The sequence below is a fragment of the Aythya ferina genome, assembly GCF_964211825.1.
Source record: "Aythya ferina genome assembly, chromosome: Z".
NCBI lineage: Eukaryota > Metazoa > Chordata > Aves > Anseriformes > Anatidae > Aythya > Aythya ferina.
The window spans coordinates 55118766-55145559 of NC_140299.1; the positions used below are offsets into that span (position 1 = coordinate 55118766).

General features: G+C 38.3%; 1 protein-coding gene across 7 annotated transcripts in view; it reads right to left on the reverse strand.

Moving 5' to 3' along the window:
- Positions 1-1876: 1876 nt before the first annotated feature.
- The window catches only part of RNF38 (ring finger protein 38), a 117657-nt gene continuing 92739 nt past the window's right edge, over positions 1877-26794 (reverse strand). For all 7 annotated transcript variants that reach the window (XM_084504172.1, XM_084504173.1, XM_084504177.1 and 4 more), the window contains 9 exons: positions 25184-25397; positions 23187-23354; positions 19502-19672; positions 17730-17891; positions 14403-14509; positions 13539-13623; positions 11302-11423; positions 10258-10357; positions 1877-5376 (listed from right to left, as the gene is read on the reverse strand). In XM_084504172.1, the coding sequence (XP_084360298.1) occupies positions 5320-5376; positions 10258-10357; positions 11302-11423; positions 13539-13623; positions 14403-14509; positions 17730-17891; positions 19502-19672; positions 23187-23354; positions 25184-25397 (1186 nt within the window). In that variant the 3' untranslated portion in view covers positions 1877-5319. The remainder of the gene's footprint in view (positions 5377-10257; positions 10358-11301; positions 11424-13538; positions 13624-14402; positions 14510-17729; positions 17892-19501; positions 19673-23186; positions 23355-25183; positions 25398-26794) is intronic.

Genomic DNA, 26794 nt, shown 5'->3' on the forward strand with positions numbered 1-26794 from the left:
TTGACAATGGTGACCAAGGCAGCAAAAACACGCGGAAGACACAGAATGTGCAAGACTTCTCAAGCAGAAGCATAACTGCTCAGCCTATTTTCCCAAGTGTTCAGTATCTGCTGGGATGAGATAGGACACAGGAGCTCCTGATCAGTGCTTTCCTCGTTATTTTACTCCTACCTGCAAAGACTGCAAGACTGGGCTCAGGTTGTTAGTGAAGCCTCAGATCAGCCAGGCAGGAAGAAGTGGACAGATTTCCTTGCAGAAATGCACTGTATGAAGATATCCTAGGGAAACAAGACTTAGCTTCATAACTCTATTCATCGAAGGAGTGGAGGGCTCTATGTATTGCAATGATGCAAGGGGAGAGAGATGGGGGAGAACTTCACTTCTGGCTGAAATTAAGGGCAACTCCTGGGTTACAGTTACACGTGTTCACGGATTTATAGAACAGCTGGAGCTTGGCTTGGTACTGAGGATTAAGGGATTTAGATTTTGAAGGTGGTTGTAGTGGGAGCAGCAAGGAAATAATATACTCAGTTAACAGGAAACAAAAGCAGAAAACCTACAGGGTTGGCAGTGAGAAGACAGTCTGGCAAGACAGACCTGCCACTTCACCTACCAGCTCACAAGTATGTTTTCTGAGCCTTGCCTCCCCACTCAGAGGCTTCCTGTTGAACAGCCAAACATCCTCTTTTCTTCTGCACAGAGAGGAACTGCAGAGAGCTGCCGAGGGTTTCTCCTTCTGCTGAAGGCCTGCCTCGTGCACTCACACCGTGAAAGATTATGAAGCAGGCTCCCGTTACAGTACCATCCACGCAGCACCGAATGCGCAGTGTATGTAGAAAAGCTATTGCAAAAAGGATGGGCGTTGTGTGGCTGGGAGAGCTGCCTAACTCAGCACAGCCCACGGGAACGGTGGGTACGGCTGTAGCGTGGCTTTAACCTGGTGCTCGGAGCCTTGCACAGGTTTGTGCTGCCTATTAGATAGTCTGTGTAAATGGAAGCCTTTTAAATGTATGTATATTTCTTGTTTTTAATGAGGTGATGTAACTAGAGTGCAACAACCAAACACCTACAGGACGGGCTCCTTTTTGTTTGTGTAACCACCGCTTCCTTGTGTGACCCCAAATCCCTGCAATTCAGTTTCACCCTTAACTCAGGATGATTTTCTTCCCCGCTTTTAGGGCACTGCAAAATGTAACACGTCAACAGATCTCCATGACACACTGTGTGAACTGTGTGCCCAAGGAGCACTTCCATCCCCTCAAATTTCCCTTTGATTCTGTAGCTATTTTCGGAAAGCTGATCTTTTAGGCAAGGCTTTGTGTTCTATTAATTATGACCATTTTACACCTCCAAAATACGACACTTTGCGTCATTTTCTTATGATATCTCAAAGTAGATCTTGTTTAAGTCTGTATCACATCATCCTTGGAGGTATTTAAAAGATGTGTGGATGTGGCAACTAGAGACCTGCTTCAGTGGTGGACCTGTCAGTGTTACGTGACGGCTGGACTTTATGATCTTACGGGTCTTTTCCAATCTGTATGATCCTATGCTTCTATGCACTGCAATTTAGAAGATAAACCTCGCACCTACAACACATCCCGTGGCACAGGCTGCCCAGGGAAGCTGTGGGTGCCCCATCCCTGGAGGTGCTCAAGGCCAGGCTGGATGGGGCTCTGGGCAACCTGGTCTGGTGGGAGGTGTCCCTGCCCATGGCAGGGGGTTGGAGCCAGGTGATCTTTAAGGTGTCTTTCAACCCACACCATTCTGTGATTCTATGTTGCCAATATCTAGAGTTGCATCATGAGGCAGAGAAACATAAGGAATACAATAAGGAAACAACTCACCTCCTAGGAGAAAGAACAGGACAAAAGTGTGTAAGTGTACATTATACATTTATTGTTGAACAACTCTCTCAACTCCAAAATTGGACACAGGGATTAAAAATAAGAGTTCATTGCACTACCTAGTAAAGCATTACTAGTAACTCTCATAGAAAATGTACAAATTTTATTAAAAATTTATCAAGCCTTCAAATGATTTGGTTACAGATATAATACATTTAAAACTACACATTAAGTGATACAATAGAGTATGATTTAAAGAAAACACTTGACAAAATATGATTCCAACAAAACCCATAAGCTTTCAGAATCATTAGCAAATCTGAAACACAAGTAGCAAAATGAGGTAACAATGCACCAAAGAAAAAAACAAAAAACAAAAACAAAAACACAGCTTTTATAAAAGGCCCAAAGATAACTCAGTCAAAAATGTGTTTTCTGTAAGTAAAATTAAAAAGGTTGATAACTGTCATCCCCTGTATTACACTGTGTGTTAACAGCTGTGAAATCACATTCAAGAGACCGTACAAAACGGCATAAAACAAAAGGCTTTTTTTTTTTTTTTTTTTTAAAAGAAAGCCACAAAATGAGACATTGGAATTATCCATAGGCCTTGATATCCACTAAAATGTCAAATTTAATTGACAGTTTATGCCAAAACCACAGCAGTGCCGATGTGATAAAGCGAACATTTATTATTTTTAGTTTTATTTTTAAGAAGAAGGAGACAGGTGATGGCAGGAAGGGAATTAACCTAAGAAATGTCTTGCTGGATGCTGGTACCGCCAGGTACCACAGCAGGCTGTGAAATTGCACACAAACGTGTGTGACACATGGCAGTTCACAGCTGAGCATGTATCCCCCTCCCTTCACAGCCACAACACAGAGGGCTTGGTTGTAGCTCGTCTGAGCTGATCTAAAATATATGCATGTGTGCTGCTTGTATCCACTAACCACACAAAGCAAGTCCACACGCATCTGCAAGAGTCTCATGCAAACGAAAGAAACAGTCCAGGAGAGACGAGCTGTAAGAGGGCAACAACTCACTTCATAATTTTACCAAGTTAGACCCTCCATCTCCATCTCCCACTGCCTCACATAGTTTCACTAGAGAAAAAGGCATGTTACACATCGAGGTTTCTCAGTTCCAGAAAGAGAACTACTTTCCCTTGGCCTCAGAATGGTTCTTGCTCACTATGCATTTGTGTCTAGCTTAGAAAAAGTGCCCTCTTTCCATGCTTCAAACTGAATACTGAACATAGTGTTAGTTATGGTTAAATCTGTACACATAGAAATTTTTCTTTTGCAGCTATATAAAAGAGCCTAAGTTTTGTAAGACACGTGGCATATGCTTTTTTTTTTTTTTTTTTTAAACATGATTTCATTCGTTAAAAAAATAAATTTTACTATATGTAATTTAACCTGCTAGGTGTTATTGTGAAAAACCTACTCTTTAACTCCTCTGGAAGAGAGAAGAAATTCTAACATTTTGAATTTGATGTAACAGCATGTTTTTGTTTAGTTAGTGTTCTTAGGTATGAATAGGAATGGAAAGACTCAGTGTTTTTGAGAACTACCTGCATAACTAAATGGAGGCAAGAGCATCTGAAATAGGGCAAAATTGTGCTTTTATTTCACTTGCACCACAAGCTGTGACCGGTCTGTAGAATACTTAAAGAGGGCAAGCAGCACGGAGAACATGTAACACTGTCTGAAATTATAACTGATACTAAAGCACAGCAGCATACAAAAACATCGAAAGTGATAAAGAATAAACTTAAAGCTGAGACTGGCAGCAAGTAACAGCAATACTGGTAACTGTGCCACTTGTGCTGCTGAAACCAAAGTAACGACACTGAATTTAGGAGAAGCATTTTGATGCAAAAAGTGCATCCTTTGAATAACTATGGTATATGTGGACCTACATATTTTGGTGAAACATCTTGAACATGCTAACAGACTGAAATGTTATAAACGAAACTACTTTCTTTGAAAGCACAAAGAAAATACTATTCAGAATAGAGGTTACCTCCTGTTTAATAGCACTTTCTTTTGGAAGGTGTTCCCATTTTGTCTTACTGTGGAAACTCAATTGCTAAAACCAAGGGAGTTCCTTCTTCATATTACACTCATCACGTAAATAAGGAGGGACAAGAAGCAACTGAGTTCTGCAATGAGTGACCAAAAACCACTCTATTTTGTGATGCAATGAAAAAAAAGTTCTACTTCTCTGTGAAAATGATGGAAAGTTCGTTTTATTCAGTTTCAGGAATAAAATCGTAACCTCTTACAAGTTATTGTAATTGCATACGAACTCCCTAGTAAATGACAAAGAACGTATATGATTAAAGCCAATGTTTAAAAGCTAAAACACTATGTACTTAGCAGGTACAATGGTGAAAAATGAAGAGCTGTTGCACAAGACCCTCAGCGTTCTCTCTGCTTCCTTTCACAAAAGAAGCACGTAACCCTTAACTCTAATCTGAAATCAACTGAATGCAGTTATAACCCAGAAAAATAGAAAAATTGAAAGGGAGAACAGAAACACACTGATATTCAAATTACCGATTGAAAATGTTAATATTGCTAAATGATTTTTGCGGTATTGTAACTTTACATTGGTAAAATAACTCGTAAATCAGCAATTTAAACATCTGGTCTTTGTAACATAGGCTGATAAAACAAGGCTACTCATGTATGAACAATGCACTCTTCCATGGTACACACTTACAGCCTCCAGTGAAGGGGAAGCATAACCGCTTGTTTGAATAGTAGACAGAAAAGTCTTTATACCTCTAAGTATGTCGGGGAGGAAATACTAAATGTCTGTAATTGCTGCACCCATCACATTCAGTGTGCAACTGCAAACACAAGGAAAGAAACCAGTGTACAGTCCTAGTACTGTTTAAATAACACACAAGATTATACGTTGCAGCATAATTAATACTACACACATACGTTCTCCGTACATGCTGGTATATAGGTTCTCAAACAGACATGCACACTCGGAAGCACACTTCACACATCCTCCCACTGGCAAACACACGGTCACACCACTCATTCCCACTCACAGTATCTGAAGGCTCTATATAAGGTAGATTGCTATATTGTTTGGAGCTACCACTTTTTTTGTCTCTATTTTATAGAAAAGCACATGCTAAAAGATCACATCCACAGTAATCTCGCAGCAACACTCGGAATGATCACACAAACCAGGGAATGTTAGTGCACACACAAAATTAAGCTAAAGAAAAAAATCTTTGGAGTTCCAATCACACTGTTAGTATAACAATCCCTAACTGTGAAGACTAGTTTGAAGCTTTATAATTGATTAAGTCACACAGTGCAAAGTAAGGTCCATTGACCCTTTTGTGGAAAGGGAAAGGCTGGAAGCCACATGGGTAAGTTCAATAGATCATATATACATGTGACCAGGAACATCCAAAACAGATTTGTGCTCTTAGATTGGTCATTCTTAATCACGATGCACTTCTGAAGCATCAGCTCGACAAATTGGGCAGGTACGATTTGCCTGTAAAACCAGAAACAAGAAAGGGTTCATTTTACTGACAAATACATTGTTAGTGAGTACATGACGCAGAACATCTGTGATGAGAAGGCACTTTCAGTGCCGAAGAGTACTCAGAAGCAACAAAGAAGAGACGACAAAGTGTGTTTATGCCCTTTCTCAGTTTCCTTTGTTACTTTAGAGTTGTGCATTTGTCAATTCAAAATTATGTTTACAAAAGTAAGAAAAAAAAAAAAAGGCTTTTTATCTTAAGAGACAGAGGAAAAGAGCAAACTGGGCTTTACCTGTGTGATGGTGGTTATATTAATGTAGACTTACAGTCATAGTATATTGCAGTCAGATGGGTGCAACTTAGAAGTTGTACTGTGTGTTGCAGAGGAACCCAGCAAAACCAAACAAGCCACAGTGGGCCAGAAGTAAACGCCCTATTTGAAGGTGTCATGCTGTCACAAGCTCTACTGATCAGGGATCACAACTCTTTACACTCTCCTTATCCAGTTATTCTCACAGACACCCATCATATAGAATTGGTCAAAGCAAAGCAGGGAAAAACAGAAGCAGTTTTAATATAAAAATAAATAAAATAATAATAAAAAGAAGGAAGATAACCTGGCTAAACAGGTATTAAACCTCAAAGCCTAAGTAACATGCAGAAAAGGAGGTGTAAGTTTATCCCTTTGCTAAGGCATTCACTGAAAATATGCATCCTGCAACTCTTTCACAGCTTCCTTAAAAGCATAACACAGATGAAATGTAACATTCTTGGAGTTACCAGGAGTATTTCTGTCTTCGTTTCCTCTTTTTAAGTAAAGGCATAATTTCATCTTAAGAAAGTAAGGGGAAACATCACAAACAAAATGTTACGTTTATGACAAACATTTACTTTTGGCAGGGGGAAGGAAACACTTCCCTGTCCCAGATTCTGTATTTCACAATTCCTTAAACAACAGGACCAGCCACTGTCAACTCCAAGGTTTTCAAAGGTAGACAAACTTTTTAGTGAAAACAAATCTGACAGCATGAAGAAACATGGCTCCTCAGGTCTCATTTCCAACCTCAATGCCACATGCTTGAAATCCAAGCTATAAATGCCAATGTAACATGTTATTACTGTAAAACATTTCTTACTACTGTCAGTTAAAATGAATCACCATCTTTTCTGTCAATTGCTTCTGTTTTTATTGATGTATAGTTTATATCATAGTTAATATCGCTTTATAGTTTTGTTAAAGCATGAACTGGAGAATCATTTCAGAAGTTATTCCTTGCTCTTTCTCTAGCAGTTTTATAACTACTTGAAAACAATGCCATCAGTTGGTCACTACTTTGCATTACTCTACATACAGTTCAGCTAACATGATTTCTAAAATGAAAAGGCATATTCTTTAAAATTCAATGGATTAATAAATCAAGGGGTAATTACCAAGATAAGTAATGAAGTATATACCATTTGTAGTGTGAAACAGAGCATTCAGTAGGAAAATATTATGGGGTAATTACCAAGATAAGTAATGAAGTATATACCATTTGTAGTGTGAAACAGAGCATTCAGTAGGAAAATATTACTAAGTGCAATTTCTTGGCAGAATCTGCAGAAACAAACCCACTGTGCCAGGACAAAATTAATAGCCACGCACACTGAGGCACTGCTTTTTAAGCAATTTTTCAAGATTCTCTGTTTTAAGTTTGGTTGCATTCTTTTGTCTTTCTTAAAATTCACTCCCCTTCCTGATATTTAAGGAGACTAACTGCAAAAAGAAGCATAAGATAGTCGATCCTTCAGCCAAGCCAACTTTCTGTGCTGTAACAGAGAGTTGCACCATGAATTAACCAATTTAGTTATGATTGATAGAAATTTTTAGCTAAAGTCAACTGCATTTAGAGCAATGAATCTGTAATGTCACTAGAATTCTCTGACAACCACTGCACTTCTTTAGTGTTAATTGATCAGAACCAAGCGAAAATATTTAATATTTAGTTTGTCTTTTCTCATATATAATACCGCGTTTCCTATCGGACTGTTATACATAAAATCAAGTTTTCCTTGTCAGCTAGACCTAAATCCTAAAAGTGAAGATGGATCATATTTTCAAGCTGTCCTTTTTTAGAATGATGATTAAACCTTACCTTATGAAATAAAAAGTTTCTCATGTATTCATATTTGACCAAAGGATTTATGATATTAAGGAATAACCAAATACTGTGAAATATGAGAGTCGACAATACTATGAAAAGAAAAAGGATAATCTCCCTCTTGTTAATTCTATTTCCTCTGCTCTAATACAAGTATCTCCTCTGCTCTTTCACAAGTATTTAGCCTCGTTTAACTACAAAAATATAACCTGAAGCAGGTGACATAATGCACTTTAAAAGAATTTTTCCTCTTGCTTGCATACACTATATAATGAGTGGAACTATATACAGTATTCTTTCCACTAGTTTAATCCAACAAAAAAGAGGGATAAACTTTTTTTTTTTTTTTAAATTTTTATTTCTTTATTTTTCAGTCAAGGCTAAACTGAAAAGGTTGACAATTTGACTTTTTAGTTTTTACTTATTTATTTACCTTTTAGGGACTTTTTTTTTTTCTTTTTCTTTTTTAAGGTTTACAGTAATAAAAGTTAAGATTTTTACCTTCCTTTGGAAAACTTATTAACACTATGTTGGCTGGATGCTGTGAATTATGTAGATGTGGACATAATCATACTATCAAAATATTCAGCGATTTGTCAAATGTATAAAAAATGGAAATAAGCAAAAAATTACAACCCAAAATATCTTTGTTATCCTCGCTTCCAGATGGTTGCTGCTTTACCTGTAACCTATTTATTTATTTATATTACAATAGACTTACATTGTACAGGTAATTTGTTCTGGTTTGCAAGGCAAAATAATCTTTATTTGACATAGCATCTTCATGGATGTTCCATGAAACTAAACCTACACACATTGCTTCAGCAACTTCCCACTAGGATGCTTTATTCTTGCTAGGTCTCTTTGCATTCCGCTTTGGGATATGTTATGCAAATACAAACCATTTTTGGTAGATGTGCTTGCACCTCATTTACACTTAGATTGTATTTCTTTCACCTTATTTACCCATCTAGGTGATACTCTTATGCTTATACAGTTTACCTGTGATACATCAAACTTTAGAATGTACCATACTTAGACCTCTTAGAAAATACATGGTGCCTAAGCTGGGACAGGAACATCAAGACAAAGCTGTTTCACCATTACTACAGTAAATCTAAGGTTTTGAAAATAAAGGCTAATGTAAGCTTGCTTTTTCTATTTGATGGTTTGAATTCACTTTCCAGTTCACTACCAGTTGAAAGTAGTGCATATAATGCTAGAACTGCCACAGAGTCCCCCAAAATCTTCATTTCACTTAATTGCCTGGCTCTTGAGACCAATAGCAGGCAATAAGGGGCACAAGAGCAGGACAAGTTGGCATGCCACTTCCCTGATGTATTTTTTTAACTCCCAGCAATTTGCAGATCAGGATCTCCATAAATCAGGGATGATTTTTTGCACTAATAGTCTAGGAAGAACTTTCTTTTTAAAATCTTTATAGTCAATTTAACCTATATAAGCCTTTAGCATCCTCTGTCTCACACGCTGTCCAATGATCCTAGTTCTGTTCCTCATAAAACAGACTTACTATTATCCATGGCTACTTTGTCAACTCCACAAATTACTTAAGTTTTATGCACTGAAAATACTTTAAAATGTGGTGTGAACACTTCCTGAGCACCAAGAGGAATATGGGGTCACTGGAGAATACCACTTTCATATACATTATCTACTTAATTAGCAGTTACCGAATGAAATATGATACATCTATGTGGTTGTGTTTTTTTTTTTGTTTTGTTTTGTTTTGTTTTTTTAATTTGAAGATAAAACAAACAGATGTTTATATTCCTCTTGCTTATTCTCAGGTATGTACATGAATTCAGATACCAAAGGACAACAGTTCTTCTGAAAGTTAGCTGAAAGAATGTTGTCAATATTAACTTGATTATTAATTTTCCTCGGCAAGTATTTTAGTGTATACCAAAGACATATTTTATTGCCTTTATGAAGCCAAAAAGGAAAGGGCTTTTACTTTTTTTTTTTTTTTTAATTTTAGTTGTTAATTAATTTAATTTAGTTTTTAATTTAATTTTTAAGTCCTCTAGGGACTGCTTCCAACATACTTTAACATACAATCATTGCAGTTTCAGATGTTCTACAAAGATTACAAAGATTAAAATAAAGCTGAATAGAAGAAAATACAGAAGAAAGGTGAGCTGTTAGGATACTTTGTTGGCAATATATCTGGCTAATGCAGTGTGTACAAATGTCTGCGTACTGTCTACTTACTTGTATCTCCTGTTCGTCATACCTTCTATATAGCTGTTATTTTCTGTCATCTTATTGAGCTGTCCTGATTCCAGACCCTTCTATTTTTTCTCAGATCGTCTTGAAATGTATACCATAATTATGTAAAGCCGTAACTATAATTAAGTTTTATATAAGCTTTATATTTTAAAAAGTTTTATTTAAGTTTTATATTTTTTTATATATTGTACTTTATACATGCATACACATATGTACACACATAATACATTCCATGTCCTCTAAAACCTAATGTTGATAGCAAAGCAGGGAAGGAGGGTATTCATATTTACTCTTTGCTATAAAGGTTATTGAAAATAGAATTTCCCTATGGTGAGATAAACAAATTTGTACTTTCAAGTCTGTTGACATTTCTACCATAAATAATAGAAACATGAAGCAAGAGATAAAATGAAGCAGAACAGTAAAATAAACAAATCCCCAAATAATAACCACCCCTCCTCAAAATCCCGACATAATGAATTCTCTGTAAGATGACTTTACCTTAAGCCATTTATCGACACACTTGGCATGGAACTCGTGGTTACAGGGTAAGACTCTAAGTAGCTGCCTTGACTCAAAATCACACATGCACACCACACACCTGAAAAAAAGACAGCAAAGCTTAAATGTATCAGTTATTTGAGAATGCCGAATATACATTCCACACACAACTCTGCAGGTATGACTGCAACTCAGTAGCTTCTACAGTTATCTGTATTTGTGGTTGAAGAAGTGTAATGGATCAAGGTAAACTAGGAACTCTTTTTTTTTTTTTTTTTTTTGTGCTTTCACATCACAAAACCAGTGCTGCTTCTCACATGAATTTACAAATCCAATCCACAGAACAGATGTTTCACCAAAAATTTAAAATGGTGGAGACGATTGTAAAGTTCACTCAAAAAAATACAATTGTTTCCTGATATGACTGCTTTTAGCTCTTCTGGTGTAGCTGAGGCTGCAATCTAAATAAATAAAATACAGGCATATAAATTGTGTTCATTCCCTACTGCTGCTGAAGTTGAACTGAGGAGCACAGCCACTAGAATATGAAAGAAAAAAATTCTTGCAATTAATTTGGTACTGAGTCACTTTTAATCAATAGTGTTCTTCCCACTTGGTTGTGCAGATCTTGCAGACAGAATAAGTTAATGGATTTTAAAAATAAGAAAATGCACTCTTAAACCACTGACTAAACTCTATCAGAAGCACTTGAAACTTCAACACATGAAGCTATTTTAACACAGGCCAAAATCCAAACTGACAATGTTATTTTAGATTCTAGGATGCTGAATCCTAGAACACCCTTTCTTCAACTTAAAATTTTTTAAATGTGAAGAACTAAATTGAAACAATTCTAAATAACATGAGACTATGTAGACATTTTACAGTGAAGTCATAGAGTTTTTGATTTGGAAAGCAATCTAAGAAAAAACTGGTTACTGATATGACTGCTTTCAGCTCTTCCAGCGTAGTTGAGGCTGCAATCGACATAAAGTCAAATACAGACATAAATTGTGTTACCTTGAAAGACCCAAATGTACTTACAATGTCTGTTCTGACTGACGGTTGTTTGGATTGAACCTATAAGATGGGAGCTGCTCAATGTCTGCCTTTGTTAGTCCTCGTGGTTTGGCTTCTCCCAGACGTTCTGCCAGATTCAGCAGTGCCTGAAAAATAAGGAAATGAGGTATTTACAAATTCTGTTTAAACAAGTGCTGGTTCTGCTACTGGTGGAGGTGCCATAATATACCACCACACAACCTGGTAGCACAAATCACACTCTTAAGAGATGTTTAGAACCCTACAAAACAAACATCATGGCAAGTCCTGTCCACCAACATCTTTTGACCATCTTTCTGAACTAAGCAAAATACACTCTTTGGGATTTCAAAATCCAGGGCCAAACTTCAAAATGCTACTGTGGTTGCACAGCTTCATGTGTGTTTTGCTTCTGAAAGATCCCCTCATGCCGTTATGAAATTAATAGCGTAGGTAAACGGGAAAAAAAAAGTCAACAGATTAGCTTCCTAAGAATATACTACGATTCTAGTCCTCTGAAAGAAACCAAGAACTCAACATGAACTGGCAATGTGCACTTGCAACCGTATACTAGGCTGCATCAAAAGCAGCATGACCAACAGGGTGAGGGAGGTGACTTTCCCCCCTACTCTGCTCTCTTGAGACCCCATCTGGAGCACTGTGTTCAGCTCTGGGGCCCCCAGAACAAGGACAAGGAAGTATTGCAGCTGGTCCAGAAGGCAGCCACAAACATGATCAAGGGGCTGCAGCACCTCTCTTATGAAAAGCAGCTGAGAGAGTTGGGGTTGTACAATATGGAGAACAGAAGGCTCTGGGTAGACCTTACAGTGGCCTTCTAGTACCTAAAGGGGGCCTATGGGCAAGCTGGGGAGGGACTCGTTTTCAGGGTGTGTAGTGACAGGACAAGGGGCAATGGTTTTAAATAACAAAAGGGTAGATTTAGATAAGATATTAGGAAGAAACTCTTCACTATGAGAGCAGTGAGGCACTGGCACAGGCTGCCCAGAGAAGCTGTGGGTGCCCCATCCCTGGAGGTGCTCAAGGCCAGGCTGGATGGGGCTTTGGGCAACCTTGGCTGGTGGGAGGTGGCCCTGCCCATGGCAGGGGGGTTGGAACCAGGTGGTCTTTAAGGTCTCTTCCAACCCAAACCATTCGGTGATTCTGTGATTTATTAATGTAAAGGAACAGCTTCTGATTTCCACTCCAGAACGTGGGCTAGATGAACTGGGAGATGGAGACTTCATAATAAATCTGGAAAATGAGTGCATACCATCAAAGCTTAAATACTTCATTTTTGTTGAATTTTGTGTTCACTTTCTGTGAGTCAAGCTTTGCAACCAGGAGCCTCTTGTGTACTTAATTTTGCACTCTGTCATGTATGTAACTTGCACTCCCTTCCAAGGGACCTGGGGAAAATACTACTATGAACTTAACAGAGAACCAATGCCCAGAGAAGTTGGTGAAAGCTGCAAAACAGTACTGGTCACAAGCAGATTTCTAATACTGCCAAACCTAGGGGCATTTTTTACAAACAAGATGATGCTTCTTCTGAACTAGCACAGAAGTTACAACAGAAGCGCTCACTGTTCAACTGGCAATGGTGTACTGCTACTGCACAGAGGAGCACTGGAGAAGAGATGCAAAAGTAAGGGGTTTTGAAGAAGGAATTTTTAAAGAGAATCCAAAGGGAATCTGGTAGTTTCAGAACCAGCAAAGGCACACCAGCTTGAATTGCGTCACAACTGCCTAGGATGTTAGACACGGTTATGCATCTATAGATGTGAATTCCTGTACCATCCCAAGGGTCAAGAAGAAGAGCCACTAAAGCAGTTTTACAAGTGTTACACTTAGATCGATTAATCCTACAATATTAATGCTATTCTGCAGTTATGTACACAAGAACACTAACTTTTCTTTTGAATGTACTTTTCTTGTTTGATATTTAAAATCATTTATCATTAAGAAGAAGAGTAGCATGTAGAAAATAAAGGCTGAACAATTTAATGATTACTAGTTTGGAAGGGTGTTTTCTGGGAAAAAGCAACTGGTAAAAGGTAAAGCTAAGCACCTAAGATATCCAGTGCTACAAACAGATATGAAAGGATGGTTTCCGGATTCTGTCTTCATGGTTATTATATTTATTTGGAAGGCAAAACCAGGATAAAATGCAAAATATAACTCCATTTTATGTATTGCTTGATCTAAATCTATTCTTTAAATGTATTTTCATTTTGCGCACCAACCTCGTAGTTTTCTACTTCCCCATCTTCCACGTCCAAGTCAAAGCTGAAAGGTGGTCCAACTGCAGGTGGCACTGGAAGCATTGATCTATGAGAGCAAACAATGATAAGGCTCAGCATCTTGCTGAAGGAAAGCACAAAAACATACAGCACAGGTAAAGTTATCTTATCGATCCCTCTCAAAATGTCAAGTTCTCAGAACTGATAAAAATGTTAAGTTTGGAATCACGAATATATATTTGATATGAAAGGATAAAGGGAAAAGCTAATTCTGCCAATTTCTGATACTGTCAGTGTGGCCTTTTTAACTGCATGCATGTCTTTACTGATACTTACAATAATGTTTAGCATTATCACCAATATGGACCTCTTGATTATCACACATTACTATAAGGTGTGATAATAATACTGACATTGCATTTATGGTCTGGACTTAAACAATATTTTATTTCTTTAAGTATATAAAACATAAACAATGATCGGGAACCCTAAATTCTCCTAACTCCAACACAAAATTCTTGAAGCTTATATATATTTTTTAAAGTCTACAACACATAATGAATATAATCAGGATATGCTACTGATGAACTTCCATATTGAAGTCATCTTTATGGAGAGTTCAGAAACAAGAGGTACAGACACAAAAGTATATTGTACAAAATCCTTCACTTGTGTTTTCTCTAAGTGTGTATGTTATTCAGAACAGGCTGAAAACTTCACACAGGAACTGAACTTTTCCTCCTTTTTGGTGCAGCCTATGCCTGTTCTCTGGTAGAGTTCAAGCATGAAGATAGCAAATTCCTGTTGAGGGGAATGGTTAACTCACTTCGTTAAGCCTACATGGAAGAAAATGTTCTTGGAACTTACAGCACGTAAGGTAGTAGGCTAGGATGGTAGGGGTATGGTGGTATTGCCTGCTGCGATCGGTACCTGCTGCGCCCTGTGAACCTTCGAGGCATGAACGGTGTGTACGGCTACAAGAGATAAGAAAGAAAGTGTCATTTGAAACTTGTGGAAGTGGAACTTTGAGGTTATGGAGTCTCCCTCCTAGGAAATATTCAACAGCTGCATGGACACGGTGCTGGGCAGCGCTAGGTGTCCCTGACTGAGGACAGGGGCTGGACCACAGGACCTGAGAGGCCTCTTCCAACCCCAACCACTGTTATCCTGTGATTCAATGTGTGGTTTACCTAACCATGAAATAAAAGTATATCTGAATATCAAAATCCATTTTCAATAAGACTTTATTAGAAAAAATCCAGCCTTTGCTCAAGTCCAAAAATCTAAGCCTCTCTTACAAAAATTTGAAATAGGAATTCCTATCAGGAACAAATTCATGCCATTCCATGTTAAGCAATAGTGACATGCAGCAGGAATCCTGGCAACACCTATTGTGCTCAGTCCCCATGTCAGCTGGTTTGGGAAACAGACAGGACATGAACTAGTGACTTACTTTAAGCCTGGTGCTATTATGCAGGCTTGTGCACAAGTGGTTGAGTGGAGAAGACTTAAATCTTAAATTAAAACCTTTAAAGATCTGTACCTGTTATCTTCATGAATTCTTTGGTTAGTATAATGCTTTAATGCCTGCTATGGGGCACTGCTACAATGCACTACAGCAAAATCTCTAAGCAGGATTTAAGAAAGCAGTGGCATATAATTACATTTACATTGAAGAGGGGCTGAAAGATTTAAGCTGTACTTGTGGAGTTAAATTAGTACAACTCCTGCATCTGGACCATGCCTAAAGAGATGGTCAAGCCTACAGCTTCAATTTCCATGGATAAAACAGGGCTCTTCACTTAAATACATGTATTTAGGTTTATGGTGTCATTGTTCAAAATTCCTTGTTTTACCTAGTAAAATGGGAACCTATATAGTAGAAATTTTCCACTTATTAGTAAATTATATTTTCCCAGAAATATTCAGAGTACTAAAAAAATTATAGTAATTTTTTAAAAGGAAACTCACATACCATTATTGAATTCGAATTTGAAGGCTTTAAGGCATTTATTTTTTTGGAACAAAGAGCACTCAAAATCTTCAGTAAACAGTATTTATTCTTTCATGTTTGAAACTTAAGAACATACAGAAGCCCAGCACCACCAGTAATTTAGCTATAAAATTCTTAAATTTACAATGGAGACATAACTAATAGCCATGGACTTACATATAAACACAATATAAAAAACAGGGTCTTTTTCTTGCAAGTAAGATCCCAATTTAGATGGAGTAAATACTAGGTTTACTGCTCTATGAATTCTGCAACTCAGAAATATTATAAAGTGCTGTGTTCCGTTTTCAGTTCATTGATTGAAAGAGAATCAGGGATGCAGCCATTCTACCATAACTGTTAAAGAGAACATTAATGACCACTTGAAAAATACTAAGCTTTTCTGAAAATCATTTTAAACCACTGGAGAAATTTTATAAATACTTAGGATTGCTTTATAAAACATTGTACGATTATTCATAATAAAACTTTATTCCACCCCTCAACTGTATGCAACACAGAACAAAAACACCAGAGAGGAAAGATTATATATATCTTGCAAAAAAAAAATGCTGTTTTGTTTTCTATCTACTTTTAATGAGTGAACATGGAAATCAGGAAAAACTCCAGATTTTTTTGATGATGTGAATAAAATCCAAGCAATTTACCGAAGTTTTTAAGTGTCTTTGAAAGTGTCTCACAGTGAATGAAAATTTCATGAAAAATGTTTTCAACTGTAGTTTAAACTATGTTGCTTGATTTCAAGAGACTGATAAAGCAAAGCTAGCAGTGTCTTCACAGGTCCTAAAATTTCATTCTTATGTAAAGGTTTAAGTGACAATGTGCTTCTAAAACCTTCCGGTGACTTGATGCACAGGTCAAAATTGAAAAAAATCCACCTAGTCTTGCCTTGCAGTTATTTCTTCAAGCATTGCACATGTGGGAAAGGCTTTTTTTCAAACAAAACAACATAGCAAACTGAAGTGCACCATAGAGACCATGGAAGCAGCACAGACACTGGACGTAGCTTAACCACAAAGCACAGATTTCAGTGCAGATCTTAACCCAGACCAGGTTTCATTGTTTTGTACTGCTGCAGCTGCACTGCTTGTAGCCCTCTAGACAGGTGCCTTAAATCAACCTTGGCTGTTTCCGTAATATGGAAGTCTGTAGTATGGAAGCATTCCATACAATTGCTTGTGGGCACATGTTGTGGTTTAACCCGGCCAGCAGCTAAACACCACACCGCTGTTTGCTCACCCTCCCCCCTCCTGCTCTGAAATGGGGGAGAGAAATGGGAAAGTGAAGCCTGTGAGTTGAGATTAAGACAGTTTATTAAGAGAGGAAAATAATAACAACAATAACAATAATGATGAAATAGTACTACTACTAATAATGTGTACAAACAAGTGATGCACAATGCAATTGCTCACCACCTGCTGACCGATGCCCCACCAATACCCAAGCAGCCGGCCCCCTCCCCCCGGCTAGCCACCCCTATATATTGCTCAGCATGACCCCATACGGTACGGAATACCCCTTTGGCTAGTTAGGGTCAGCTGTCCTGGTCCTGTCCCCTTCCAGCTCTTACTGCACCCCCAGCCTGCCCGCTAACAGGACAGAGTGAGAAGCTGAGACCTCCTTGTTTGGGGGTAAGCACTGCTCTACAACAATTAAAACATCAGCGTGTTATCAGCACTCTCACCCTAATCCAAAACATAGCACCCTACCAGCTACTAGGAGGAAAATTAACTCTGTCCTTACTGAAACCAGGACAGCACATTACAAACACTCTGGAAAAGAACTATTTTTAAACCATTCTAGTTTTTCTGACTTGTAGAAACTCACCTTACAGATGAAGAATTAACTACAAGATAAGTGACAAGAGCTTTTCAAAACCACACAAACTAGTTTCTGCAGTGGAAGTCCTGGACTGTATGGTAATATGAAACGTTTTCAAAGTAACTGCTATCACTCACTCTCTCTGCAGATAATGTTGTCAGAAATTATTTACTAGTATCAATACATAGGTTATCCTTAACTTGATTTAAACGAGCTTAAAGGAAACACCACAGCTGCAGCTTTAGCCATTAATGGACAACGGCAAGAAGTGTTACTTTTTGACAAAATGTAGTACAGAATTGCGAGCAAGACGGTCAGCGCAGCATGAATTAGTGTGTCATGCAGAAAGCAATACTTACAACACCAAATGACACCTCCTGGTGTAAAGGATCATGGGTTAAGAATTGGAGAGGAGCTGAGGGAGGCAGTGTTGGTGGATGGGCTGAGGGAGAATACGTAAAACCTCCTACAGGAAGATGTTCACCGAGCAGTTCCACGTCATTTTCAATTCTTTGAAGTGGCTAAAAATAAAAAAATAAAAAAAAATCTTTGCTGTGGTAATAGAGATGCAATTTTTCCCCATTAAAGAACTGAAATCCCAGATGCATACTCTGCCCTTCTGCGGCCAATTGTACGGGATAAAAAAATTAAAGTACTCACTTTGACAGAATACGAACAATTCCTGTGTCATTAACACTACCAAAAAGCAAATATAGCACTACACATTTGATATAAATTCACCTTTTCCAGCTAGCCATGCTTATTGACTAGGAATTTATGCGATCTAGCAAATAAAGGAGTGGCTGTAATTTCCTGTCTCTTGCATTTTGCAGGACAAATATTTGCTCTCCTTCTTGCCAGGCTGCTCTCACTGTAAAACTATGTGAAAGAAAAAAATAAACAACCAAAGACGAGAACTGAAATTGTGTCAAGACAATCTGAAAAGAGGAGAGTGAGCATGGTGACTTTAATGATATTAAACTGTGAATGACAGCCAGTAATCAAGCAGGTGCTTTCCTAGGAGGATTATGCAAGAAGTCCCATCCAGAGCACAGTCCGGTGGTTTCAGAACTGTGAGATTCCAGTTCAGCATTGTAATTTGGTCAGTTGCAGCACATCCACCAGGCCCAACAGTTCTGAAGAACTTGTCACCAGAAGTTGTCACTGTTTCATTAACACACCTTTCTGTTCCTGATGCTAAATTCCACCATTTTGAGAAATTCAGCTTACGAATCCCACCTTGTGGCAGCAAAGGAAAACTCCGCTTCCTTCTTATGCTGACCATCATCGTAACAAAGCTGTTACAATGGTTAGCCACACCTGAGATACTGCATGGATAGGTCTCAGCAACATTTGTAATTAATGAAACTCTTTCTGCATTAGTGGAATATTGGCATCTTCTGGTCAGAGGGGCAAACAAATGGATGGGAGTATACTGACAGACCCACAGTACAAGCCATACGCCAGTAGTAAAAACCTAGCTTCTCTCCCCAAATCCAGAACAGGGTCACATGTTCCTATATTTGCACAGTCCCTATCACTAAGCCAAGTCAGCATAAACAAGAAGTGCCAATAACTTCTGTAAGTGAAAAAAAAAAAAAAAAAAAAAAAGAGACTGTAGGCTCCTAAATATACCTGGAAGCCCTACGGTCATCATGTTCTAGCAAAACCACTGGTTGTTTAAAAATTAACTGATAAGTAATACTGGGGAAGCATGTAATAAGAGTAACATCCCATCCTTCCTTATCTCTCTGCTAAACCTTCCTCTACTTCTAAGTAATGTAGACCACTGCTGCTCTACACAGCTTCCTCTGGATTCTCTCTGGCTTTCTGGAAAAGAAACACCTGAAGGAACCATTGGTAAAGAAGATATACATCTTATTGATGAAGAGTAAAGGCCCCTGGAGACACAGCACAGACAACAGCTGATGAAATCTGAAGAGAAGCAGGGTGAATTTTAAATTTATTTTTTCATCTTCACACTAAGTAGCTATAGACTTGCTAAGGAAGGATCAGGGCAAAAACCTGTAACTTTAAACAAATTCCACCTGTTTCCTGAGTAAGGTATCAGCACTATTTGCCCATTCAGCCATACCAATCCTAAGGAGAGAGGGTAAGAAGCATTACTTACCGACCGCGACTGCTGTGCTTGGAAAGGAACAAACTGTCCTGGAGGAGGCAAGTGAGGAGGGTGGTGTGGAGCGATATGAGGAGGATGAAAAAGGAATGGGTCACTAGAAATGAGGGGTGGAAATGCTGCGTACGGTACTGGTAGGTGCTGGACCGAACATGCCTGAAGCATCTGAAATAAAATGAAAACAACACATTTTTGACTCTAGCACAAACACTCCCTCTAGAACAATCCATGCTTATCATGGAAAGATGTCATTAAAAGAAAGCAGTTCTCTTGCCTCCTTGGAAGAGCCTCCAAAACACACAAATAGTAACTTGTTCTAATACACAATGGTCAGTAACTAGCACCATGCAGGCTACAAAAATACCATAGTGTGACATCTGCTAGGTGCGACATAGCTCTTAGTTCTTGTGAGGTCAGTGGGATTTTCAATACTCAGTATCAGACAAACTCCTAAGTAAAAAGTGGATATGTTTACCCTGCTAACTTTTTCTCATGTTTTACCTTCAAAATGGCATCTGAAAGCAAAACTGTTCCAAACATTTTAAGCTGTAGATGTAGCTGAGGGACTCCCAGACATCAACCTGTGCCTTAAAACATATGTTGCTTTATTTATTAAGAATAACACATAAGCTCTGCTCAGTTCTGCACTTCGAGGGGAGCCTTGTGCTCTGAATCAGGTGAGATACACCTACTGTGGGAAGTAGCCCTTGTTCTCTCGTCTTTGCAGTTACTCATATGAAAGCAACTTTGGGCACTGAAGTTTGAACACACATATGATGAAGGTGTGCATGTGCTTCATGGAAGAGTTCAGTTTTATTTCCATTTCTAAACATGAAGAGGATCAAGAAAATCTTTGTTCTCTTTTTTCCTGATCTTTGAAGTGTTACCAGAATGTCAGGCGTTCCTGTTGCATTTTTAGCCATTAAAAGAGCAATTCATAACATATTTGCTACCTGTAAAACAACAGGTACCTTTGTCTTGTATAAGCAAAGATGGTTATTAAGACAGTTTTTTATTAAGACAGTTTTTTATTAAGACAGTTTTAAATTTAAAACTCCACCACCCTACTTGCAAAGCCTATGAAATTTTACAAAGTCATGTAGATGACAGTTTTGATCTCTCACTCTTTCATTGAGTCTTGTGTCACACAACATATACTAAACATGCTAACTATAATGGCAGAATGATAGATCCAGTTTAAAATTCGTTACTAGTGAAGGTGGAATCACTACTTCATTGCTATGCACTGTCATAACCAAACACATTTAGATGCACTGAAACAGTATCAGATTAATTTATTAGTTTTTCTTAAATGCTGACTATTCTTTGAGTTACTATCTTGTTTTATAAAAAAGTAAATACCATTGAGAAATGTTTCTGTTAAAACAGTTATTATAGTTCATTATATTGAAAACTGTTCTCCAAAGTAGTTGAAGATAAATTTGCCTGTCCAACATGACTACTCTTTAAAACAGGAAGTACTCTGGAGAATACCGTAAAATAGTTTTCATCCCAAGACTCTGTACAGTAACAATTAGCTGCAGGATATGTTACTGCAGTATCTGCAATATACGTTGGGAACGATCTGTGCTATGCTTACTTAAATTTCAAGTAAGAGCAAATGAAGTTTCATGTCTTTCCACTTGAAAGATCATGCAAACTATTTGTTTATTCATTCAGACTTTTGGAAAACTTCTAAAACTTACAGTAGCATAAGTTCAAACAGCAGAACTGATGAAGATCTTTTATAGATAACGTTTGTTTTGTAGTTGCATATATACTGAATTACACTAATTTCGTGAAAGCAACAAAATGATACTGCAAAGTTCACAGGTGAAGTCAGGAGGAGCAAGATGATATGCTGGAGAGCAGTGATGTCTCTCAAACGTATTTTTACAGTCTGGGGAAACTAGATGACAGGAACCATGCAAAGCTCAATGAAGGCAAGATATGAAGTCTGGTACTGGGACAGAATAACCTCATGGATCAGGACACTTTGAGACTGGCTGCAGAGTGGATATACAAGAAAAACAAAGATTGGTCCTAGTGGATGGTTCTGTGTCTGGTTTTGGCCTTCTCAGTACCAAAACCAGACTCTGACATCCTGAGATGGATCTGCCAAAAGACCAAGGAGCCTTGATCACACTGCATAAAAGAAGAGGTTGCAGAACTGGATTTGTTCTGCCTTAAGAAGAGAGAACTAAGTAATGACCTTAATCCTGCCTTCATCTAATTCATAAGAATGGGTACCTGACTCTTCCTCAAGGGGCACAGTGAATGGACAAGAAACAATAGAACCAAGCTGCAACCAAGGAAATTCCAATCAGATTCCAATCAGAAGCAGCTCTTTACTGTAAGGACATACTAACACTGGAGCAGGTGCTCAGAACAATTGTGCAATCTCCATCCTTGGAAACTGGTGACCACCAGATGATTTCCAGAGCCCTGTTGTAACTTACATTATTCTGTGACTTTACAGAAAAAAGTGTAAAGTCTGCCTGCTGACATTACGTAATTTCAACCTTGATTAATTCCTGATGTCCATCCATCCTCTCAACACACTTGATTAAGTGCTTACTGTCTCTCATGGGGATAAATGGCTTCTGGACAACGTGAGTGCACATCACCCTCACTCTTCAAGAATCAGCTTGAACAAAGAAATAGGTGGTCACACCACGAGTTTTGTTTCAGTGCCACAGGCTAGTTGATATTCTCTGGTCACAGAACATGCAACAGAGGAAAAGCTAAGTTACACACTGCTAGGAAATGCACGGCTGGCAGATGTTGGCAATGTATATACCAACATTATAAGTAGTTACTGGACACTGACTATATAATTTTTATGTATGATATTGCTGATTTATACTAGAAAAGGGTTAAAAAAATAGTTGTGACTCTACCAGCAGGTTCTACAACCTTCATTTGTACAGTTAAAACTTCTCAGGTGTACCCGTTTCATTTGTTCAGCCCTGGCTTTTTTTGGCACTTAAAGGTGAAATTTTTACAGAATAACATAGCATGGGAATGCTATTAAATGGAAAGTAGTATCTATAAGTTGATATCTGAATGTTTCTGAGAAAATAGTTCAGATTCTTTTATGTTCAAAGTTGGTAAGTCAGTCAAGGCACTTTATTTCACTCCCAGAAAGGCCGAGAGACATTATTGAAGAATATTTTCATTTTTTTGAGAGCATTCCGGACAGAAGAGCACTTCTCAGCTTTTACTGATCATTCAGGATCAGTAGATCATCTTCTCAGAAGAAAAGTAAATTTGGAATATCAGACCTTTCTGTATAACCAATCCACGAGAGAGGTCTCTATAAAATATGATTTTTTTCTTGGTTAGTTAACTAATAAAAGTCTTAGAAATGTTCCTCTAAAAATCTAGAAGTACACAAAACAGCTGTTGATATGAAATCATATAATAAACCAGCATGTCACTAGAACAAAAAGCCATCAGGACTTTACACTAAGAACAGTCATGCACTATTAAGCTGGTATGTAAGCAACATACATATGCTTACCAGTTCTAAGGCCTGCATTGCTATGCCACTACAATTTAGCACTTGGAAAAAAATATGTCATTTTCCAGTGTAATTAAAGCCACACAGATGTGGGAGCTCCAAGGTGCAATTTCTGTTTAAGATTGGATCTGGTGTAAACTACAGAAGCCCACTTACAGGCGGAGGTACACTGCAAACTGGAAGGTGCTGTCCACTGAAAACCACTGAGCACCCTGGGACCTGCTGTGCGCTGCAGGCTGGGATGTGCTGGCCTGTGCAAAGTGGTATGCCGTGTGGAGCCACCGTTGTCATTGTGTATGAGACGGGAACTTGGCCCTGATGGATCTGCAGCAAAAAGAAAAAAAACAGTTGAAATAACTTAATTACTGTAAACTCTTAACAGCATGCTGGGTAAGTTAACAAGCCTTTACCTACTTATCAGGAAAAATATACTCACAATGAAGGTCTATAAAAGGAGGCACATGACTGCAATTCCTGTTTTCAAATACTTTTCTCATTGGAATACTACTCATTGATCAGCAGTTTCTGGGCAGGGTGGAGAGGGATCTCTCATTTTAAAATGTTAAAACTTCCAAGGCTCTTATTTTGTTTTGGTTTGTTTGTTTAACACCAAGTAAGGAATCTCTGATGCTCTGATAAAACCAGAAAGCCTTAGTGTCAGGAAACATGGATTCACAGAAAGTAATTACTTCAGAGAAGCTCATTCTTCCTTCTTGTTCTGCTAAAACAGAACTCACTCATGGGAAATTAACAAGCAAGGACAGCTCATCGGGAAGGTGAGAATGATTAAAGACAGCTAATTTACTGAACTGGTAGTGTACAGCTAGACATAGAGGCCAAAACAAGAACACGGATCAATGTATGGAACTTAAAGCCTCAACATATGTATCACTGATGACAGAGACCACTCTCAGGAGAGACACTGAATTTGACCTGGTTCTGGCTCAGGTACAAAAATTAGGCATACAGTGTAATGCTGGGTGTGATTCAGAAATGCTCAGAATAAGAATAAAAAACGACCTCTTAATGATTCTGTCTCTGAAGTATAAAACATCACCATAGAAGACCTCAGTTAGTCTGGAAACACTGACATCTGATCATAGATGGTGCTTGGAAGGTACAGGCAGTGGGATGGAACAACTGCTTATCCAGGCTTGTCATGATGTAATCTTGCAACACAAAGCAAGAGCATGTTTTGAATTTTTAAGATGCTGCAGCAATACAGTTGTTCATCTAAACGCTACGTTGTGAGGTGGCTAGACTGGTGGTTAGCTTCCACCCTTGCACTTGGTCCCAAATGCAAATACTTCCTCACTGAGCTCTGCTCTGCAGATGTAGTACAGCGCATCAGTTGTATGCAGCTGCACTGAATGCAGGTACGCTTTCAAGCAGGGCAGTTAAGAGTTGCATTCCATGCATGTGCAGTTTGAGAAGTGGACGTCCAGATAACTAGTTCATGACTGTGTAGCAACTAATGCACTTGTGCTGCAGCCTGCTGATTTGCACAACAACAAAAGGTTACATCAGTAAGTCAGCTTCTTTTATGGGTCCTCATTTATGAACTCTGTACCAATTCCTTTCTCAGGAATTATTTGCTTTCTGGACCAACCACAGATTTCATTTTTTCATGTAATTTAAGGAGTTGATTAGGTCTGGATGACTAATTTGGTTCTGTGACAATACTGTCATGTTTCTGCTGTTATGTTCACAGCCAATTATTGGCATTGTGAATTCTACTTCTGAATAACTTATTTGAAAAATTTATAGGCTCCTGTGCTAAGGAGAGGCACTTCATGTGAAACAGAACACATTCTTGATTATCATCTTACATCTTAATCACATTAAATTAACTTCAGAAGCAAAAGCACTTCAAGGGTGGGCAGGAGGCCTATAGCACTATGCCAGTAGGTGTATTGAAAAATTGTTAACTTTCAATCTTCTTTACTAACGCTCTGAAATTTTTATTTCCCCACTGCCACTGCAGCACTTCATACATCAATAACAGTACACAACAAAAATAACTTCTAAGAGGACAAACAGAATTTAGTGATAATGTGACTTTCATAGCCAACTAATTCGGGGTGGAGAGGGATCTTAAGATTTGGGAAAAAAAAATCTGTGACATTTGTCTGTTTGTACCCTGAAACTCTTACCTGATCGTGAATGTCAACCATCATTGCATTTTGCTGTGGCGGGTGAGCAGCTGGGCGCAACATACGAGGAGACACGTTTGGTGGATGAAAGGCTCTGGGTTCTTCTATTGCTTGCTGTTGTCCATAGGAGAAACGGTGATAGTTTTCATCTAGGTTAAAGGAATTATGTCGAGACAGGCGATCTCTCCTTGTTCTCTGACGCCGAACAGGAGGACTGGAAACACATTAAAAAGATTAGAGATCATACAAATGCCACAAGCCCTTCCTATTAACTAAAACCACATGAAAATCAAGTATCAAAGAAAAAAAGTAAACTTGAAAATGTTACTGGAACAGATTTATTAAACTGGAACACAATTTCTTACCAACAAACTTGCCAAGATCTTTAGAGCTGACACTTATCTCAGCGCAGAAGTGCTTAATAGAGCATAGCTTAATGCTATCAAGGAAAGCTGGAGAACTCCAATATAAATATTAACCTGTTAGAAAGATGACAGTGGGATTGCCAGGACAAATGCACAAATGACAGCAAACTTCAGAAGATTTCTATGCATTTATTCTAGGCAAAAATCCTTAACTGTATGATTACAGATTTCCCTATGCTCCGTGCTCCAGCCACACCAAAGAATGGTTGCTCACTTAGTGAGACGGACAGAGCAGTAGACTCCTCTGGAGAAACATGATTTTTTTTTCAGCTCTCACATGTTCACCAAATAACTGAATGCCTCAGAGGCATCTCCTTGGCAGACACCAGGAAATTGTGACTGCAGTAATCGTTCTTTTGCAGTGCAGGGAACTGCAGTGTAAATAGACCACAGCATCTACTTCGTTTGAGTAACTCATTTACATGTGTGGGATTTGATAATATAGTCTTATATAATTACACGTATGTTATGAGCAGAACTGCCACTATCTTGAGCCAAAACTTCTGTAAATCAGAAACCGGCAGCTCAGGCTCAACACTCAGAAAATCAGGCACACACAAGTAACAAATTCACAATTAGAAGTTTTGACTGAGAGGCTTCTCATTTATTTGGAAGGGTAAAGGACTGAATCATAGAATTATGTAGGTTGGAAATGACCTCTAAGATCATCAAGCCCAACTGTTAACCTAGCACTGCCAAGACTACTGTTAAACCACGTCCATAAGCACCGCATCAACACATCTTTTGAACACCTCCAGTACTAGTGTGAGAAACAAAGTTGTGTTTTTGCAGTAGAGAATTACATAAGGAGAAATGCTAAGTAGGTAAGTGGACAGTAGAAGGCCTCACTGCTCCAAAATAAGGTAGAAGCTTGAGAAAAACAGGATGAGCAGTGTGAGAACAGTAAAACAAAGATCACAAGTTCTCTAAACATAAGAAAGGAGAAATTAAAGAGTTGAAAAAAAAAGAAAAATTGTACACACATGGTATAGAGGAGTGTTGAGTAGCTTGAGAACCTGTAGTACTCAGGCAATGAGGAAACAGGGGAGGTGATCAGGTGTCGGGTAATAGGGAATAAAAGGTCATGTTTTTTTTTACTAAAATGCACTCCTAATTGCAGGATGCCTGCCATTGCAGTCGCAAATAAAATAGTTTCATAGAAGACCCTGTCTGAAGAAAATTATTT